We start from the raw sequence: 6,312 nt of genomic DNA, 5'->3' as shown, positions 1-6,312 counted from the left end.
CATATTTTCCTGAAATTTCCTGATTTGTTTCAAATTAGTCCCCGAGGGTTTTAAGATAAATTCTTTAGTCCTTAAGACTTGATTTAAGCCTTGTAAATGTAAGTTATTATCGTAATTGAATTACTTTATGGTATTTGAGAAATTATATTGAAATGATCATGATTTTACTTGTTTATTTCTGTTAACTTGCTGTAGCATTCTCATAACCCTATTTTGGTGACGGATACGGATTAAGGGTGTTACACAAACCCAATAGTTTAGGTACCTATTCAATTAAGCCTTATTTTTATGTGTATTTCTATTATATTCATATAATTTTGTATTCAGTAATGGGTTAGCATTTAGTACAGTGGCAATGCATTTTTTTTATTCAACAAGTAATCTTAAAAAATTATTATGTTTTCTTTTTTTAAAGAATTTATTTTTTAATATTTTATTATATCCTTATAAAACACTTATCAACCCCTAGCCCTATTTGTAGAATCTAAACTCTCCATTAAAAATGTACCAAATAATTTCCCTTCAATAATTATAATTTATTCATCAATTGGGTCATATAGATATATGTTCAAGTATCCTGTTTGATCAAAACGTTGTTACTTTTAGTTGTTTATTTTATGAAATTGTTATTTTTACTTTTAAAGTAGTTCAAATCTTTTGTCTTTTCTTTTTTTAATAACCAAAAAGTAAGTTATAATAATTCCTAATGTAAAATTTTTTCCTAATCCAGGTAAGTGAAATGAAATTCGAGTCGAATCGAATTAAATGGAGTGAAATTGTTCACGTTAAATTTAAAAAAATTAAACATGTCGAATTAAAATTTTGCTGCTATATAACTAATTTCATGTTAAAGCACAGAAATTTGAAACTATATATATTTGAAAACTTTTTCAAAGTAAAAAAAAACTTTAGTATGATTAACTTGAATTATTAATTAACTTATTTAAGCCCCAAAAAGTAGCTTTCTTTGTATATTCTTTAGAATTTTTTTTTAATTTTTTTTAAATATATAAATTTGGAATTTTTATAAATATTTTAAATTTTTTTGTAATCTTTGTTGAGAGTGAGACCAGTTTGTTCATTTACAAAATTGACAGAGACCAAAGGGGTATTTACATCAATCTATTATTCGAGTTATTTGAATTGTAAAATTAACTCGACTCAAACTTGAACTCGAAACTCAAATAACTTGATTCGATTAACTCGAATTTTTTTTATTTTTTCAAATTAAATCGAATTTTACTCACCCGTATCTCTACTTAAAAAAACTAAATTTATTTAATAACAAATACCATGTCATTGTCATATTAATTTGTATGTTATTGTAAAAGAGAAACCATGTGAGATGCATTTTCTTAAGGGCAAGTAAAACATGTGGTACACATAGAACACTTTACAACCAAATTTCTCTTTAGTTTCCAAAGAATTTCATTTCATGTACATGGCCATTATACATGCTATATATATATATATTTGTTTATTATTTGATTCTTGAATTTTATTCAAATAAATCCAAATTTATAAGGTTAAAATATGTTGTTAGTCCCTATACTTTGAATAATTTTGAGATTTAATTTATGTCCTTTAAAAGTTAAAAACACAATCTTCCTGCTTTTTCAGTTTAAGAATTTTAGTCCAATCATTATCACCCTTAATAATTTCAGTTAAAATTTGCCAACGTGACATGTTTGCTTCATGTTAATCATATGCTATGTCACTTGAGGGCAACCTAATCAACATGCGAAATTGACAAATATTGACGGAAAATACTTACAATTTTAATAATTGGATTGAAACTTTTACATCAAGAAAGTACGATGACATAATTTTAACTTTTTTAATATAGAGACTAAAACTCAAATTTTATCAAAAATATAGGAAATAACAACATATTTTAACCAATCTATAAGTTAATTGTTTAGACCTGTTCAAATTATAATTTCACTGAAAGAATATGTTTATTTTTATTTAATCTTTAATAATTTTGAAATTAATTTTTATCAAGTTATAATATTATGTGAAATGGTTTAGTTGTTACAAGTGAAGTGTTTAAGATGACGTCTACTCTTTCAAGTACTAAATACAAAACAAAAAGCACACAAGACACAAAGAGTTGTTTATGCAGTTCGATTTTCCTACGTTTGTGGAGTCTAACTCGGTGAGAAATATGCACTCTCTTCAACAATTACAAAGTGAACCTACTCTATCACACACCCCTGATAATTTCTTTTATCCTTGTACTTTGAAGACACAATATCCTCACCACTAAATTCACCGCTAGTGAATTCAGCAAACAAAATTACAACACAAAATTTTACCATCAAAATGGCACTCTTGCAATAATACTCTCACCTCACCTTTGTACTTTAAAATATCTTTTTCTTAACAGTGAAACAGTAGATCTCATACTTTAAAACATTAGTATATTGATTATAATTATAATCATAATTATAGTTGGTGATGCTATTCTTTTAATGAATTATATATAATTATGATTTATAAATTTATGTCAACATCATATAATTACTTATTAATATATTAATTGTAATAAAAAGTAAGACTTGTAATACTTTATCTTAATTTTATAGAAATCGAGACTAAAAAAATACTAAAAGAACTAAACTTGTTAAGAAAACAAATCGTATATAACAAGGACAATTTAATTAAACGTGCTTCTAGACTATTGATATAGAGTAGCAAGATAAGGAGGAGCGAAGAGAAGATCAATGTGGTGCAATGGAGACTAATTTACCTATAAAGATCGAGAGTTGAAACAAGGATAAGATGACAGACTGACTAAGAGGATAAGTGCTTAGAGTAACTTCAGGGTTCTAAATAGGTTGATCTCTTGTTCATAGTTTTCCAATGTATTTATATGAAATGTCACCTCATCACCTCATCCACTGGTATGATATAATTAGATAAATATCTAATTTCGTTAAATGTGTAAATAGATAATCATAAACAATTATATTGAAATCCTATCAATATGACATAGTTAAAGTCAAATAGACTTGTTGTATTGAAAATATATTTACATCAGCTTGAGTGGTAGATCTCATTTGAAGTGTGACGGGTAGCTTAGCAAATCAAAAACAACTAAACGGGGAATCACGGTGTACAATGAGACAAATATAGTAGCAAAATGGCAATATGTGGAGAGAAGACCCCAAGAGCAAGTTCACGTTCTAAAGGCATTCAAAAAGAGTGGACCCTCCACTATCTAAAGTAAAAACGCCTGCTTGGAAAAAATGTGTAGTGGAAGTCTTTGGGAGGCCCTACTATATTTTCTTATTTCAATCTTCTTAGAAATTTCATAAATAGATACCCTTTTGGGGAGAAATTAGGAATTCGGTATTAAAGGTTCAAAATAAAATTTTTAAAAATTTAGTACTAAAAGGTAAAAAGTTCATTTTATTAAAAAAAAGACCTTTAATTGAATACCTTATAACTAAATATTAAAGTTAATATTATATCACTTAGACCTAATTTAGGAATGTGTCTCAAAAGTACTTTTGGTACAAAAAAAAATATTTCTTTCAAGTCAAAAATTGACTCAAAATCACTTTTTTAATAAGCTTCTTTTCAATTTTCTTTTTTTCAAAGGTTTTTTTGAGAAATATTTCTAAACTAGGCCTTAATTAAAAGAAAATCAAAATTATTTCTTTTTTATGAAATTTAAAACTTTTACTTGATAATACATAAAATATTAATATTTTTATAATTAGATAACTTTTCTTTCATGTTATTACCTTGCCAATTTCCTTGGACTGAAGGAAGCAGCCCAACAACTTTGGTTGCATGATTAGTCAAACCTCTTTGTCTCCCATTTATTATGTCCAATATTCAGTGCTTTCTTACATGTTTGAAACTGACCATTCAACCTCCAAACTAATATCGGTTTGGTTATGTTACGAAAATATTTATTCTGTTTTATATAATGTTTAAAATTATTTATAATTCCTTTTCAATTCATGCATAAAGAAGTAATGCGTTTCAATGTATTTAAATTTATATTTTTTTTACATTAATAATAATATCCATGTCAATTAAACTAAGACTCAATCGATTATTTATCATATATATATATATTCCATATTAATTATATTTACAATTTAGATCACTTCCAACTAAATTTCTTTGAAGTTTCAACCTCAACAACAGCTTAAATAAACTATTCTTAATTTAACCAATAATAATTAAATAAAAATATAAAAAAATTCATAACTAATTCAACCCTCTATCTTTTTCTTGATTTTTAATTTTTAACTAAAATTAAATTAATTTTTTTATAAATATAAAGTTGAATGGGAAGACTTCACTACAATTTAGTCAAGTCCAATCAAATTGTTTTAACCATATAACACGTTTTTTTGAGTCAAAAAGCAAACCCATTGAAGTTTGGAGCACCAAAAACGCAAATAAATATTTAAAGACGATATTAAATAAGCAGGCGATTTCCTGTTTCGACACCTCCTGTTTTCTTCTATAAAAATGGCACAACCAAGTACATCCTTTACTCATCACTTCCAAGTCTTTAACACCCCTACTTAAACAAAAACCATGATTCAAGAAAAGAAGCTAGTTGAGGAGGTATCTGGTTGGCTAAGAGTCTATGATGATGGCTCAGTCGACCGAACCTGGACTGGTCCCCCTGAGGTCAAGTTCATGGCTGAACCAGTCTCACCCCATGAACAATTCATTGATGGTATAGCCACTCGTGATGTCACCATCGATCAAAATTCAGGCCTCCGGGCTCGAATTTACTTGCCGGAGGAGGAAAATCCCAAGTTTCCGATCATACTTCATTTCCCTGGCGGTGGCTTTTGCATCAGCCAAGCTGATTGGTTCATGTACTATCAGTTTTACAGTAGGTTAGCCAAATCGATTCCAGCTATTGTCGTCTCGGTTTACCTCAGGCTAGCACCGGAGAACAAGCTGCCGGCCGCTTGTGACGATGGCTACGCCGCTCTCCTTTGGCTTAAATCGTTATCTAAAGGTGAGTCAAACGAACCTTGGCTCAACACCCATGGTGATTTCAACCGAGTTTTCCTTATAGGTGATAGCTCAGGAGGGAACATCGTGCATGAAGTAGCTAAACGTAGTGGGTTCATTGATTTGAACCCACTAAGACTCGCTGGTGCTATCCCTATCCACCCAGGGTTCGTTCGGGCTCAACGAAGCAAGTCCGAGTTAGAACAACCCCAGTCACCTTTCTTAACCTTAGACATGGTGGATAAGTTCTTAGCCTTAGCATTGCCCAATGGATGCACCAAGGACCATCCCATTACTTGTCCTATGGGGTCATTTGCCCCACCAATTGACACCCTAAATTTACCACCGCTGATGTATTGTGTAGCTGAGAAAGACTTGATCAAAGACACTGAGATGGAGTACTATGAATTATTGAAAAAAGCCAACAAAGATGTGGAGTTGTTTCATAGCACTGAAATGGGTCATAGCTTTTATCTTAACAAGATTGCCATTGATACTGACCCTGTTACTGCTGCACAAACAAGTGAACTTATTGAAGGAATCAAAGTGTTCATCAATAAGCATGGAAAAAGGTCGTAGTTTTTATTGATGTTGTCAAGCTCTGGTTGCGTGTTGCTTTTCTATACGTATGTCAACATTTTAATAATTATATATTTGATCTTGTGGGTTATTTGAAAAAACGTTTAGCATGCCAACATTGAAAGAAATTTTTTATTTTCCATTCAATAAAATTTTTAAAATTGGATGATCTTCGAATCGATTTAATTGAATAAATTATTAAAAGTCATACAATTTTTTCTTCTTAGCATCGTTATCATAATTGGAAAATAAATTTCATATTTATGTGTTATTATTATTTTTGGTAGATAGAAACATTATTAAGCATTATAGAAATAAACAGAAAATTAAAATCCCATAATATGTTTTTGGATTAATTCTCGCAGGTTTAAGAAATATCTATAGACTAATAAAATTTATACCAACTTCTGTAGTCATGAAATTAATAATTGCATTATAATCTTGAAGAATATAACGGATATAGACTTTATTCTCTTAAGAAGCGTGTCAATAAATTTGACAAATAAAACTAATTCTATCAAAAAAAATTATTATATTCAAATTCAACCTGTCTATATTTCTTTTCCCAAATCAGATCTATAGCATATTTATGTGTTGTTATTATGATGGTGATGCTTAATCATTATTGAATTATTATGATGGTGATGCTTAATTATTATTGATATTTCAAAGAGGGGGACAAACAGGAGAAGTCAATGATATTGTCAAGCTCATTCATGCTTCTTTTCTGCTTTAAAT

General features: G+C 29.1%; 1 protein-coding gene across 1 annotated transcript; it reads left to right on the top strand.

Annotated features, from left to right (window-relative positions):
• The first annotated feature begins 4,398 nt into the window (after window positions 1-4,398).
• On the top strand, window positions 4,399-5,745 carry LOC107928028 (probable carboxylesterase 15). The gene has a single exon (XM_016859181.2). It carries the CDS (start codon window positions 4,564-4,566, stop codon window positions 5,572-5,574), a length of 1,011 nt encoding a protein of 336 aa, XP_016714670.1. The 5' UTR covers window positions 4,399-4,563; the 3' UTR covers window positions 5,575-5,745.
• The last annotated feature ends 567 nt before the right edge of the window (window positions 5,746-6,312 follow it).

This window comes from Gossypium hirsutum, chromosome A06 (genome assembly GCF_007990345.1).
Source record: "Gossypium hirsutum isolate 1008001.06 chromosome A06, Gossypium_hirsutum_v2.1, whole genome shotgun sequence".
Lineage (NCBI taxonomy): Eukaryota > Viridiplantae > Streptophyta > Magnoliopsida > Malvales > Malvaceae > Gossypium > Gossypium hirsutum.
Note: the sequence above shows the minus strand (reverse complement) of the source record. Positions and strands in the feature narration are given on the sequence as shown.

Bases quoted from the DNA above. Each gene is read 5' to 3' on its own strand.
- LOC107928028 (XM_016859181.2), top strand. From the start codon at position 4,564: ATGATTCAAGAAAAGAAGCTAGTTGAGGAGGTATCTGGTTGGCTAAGA.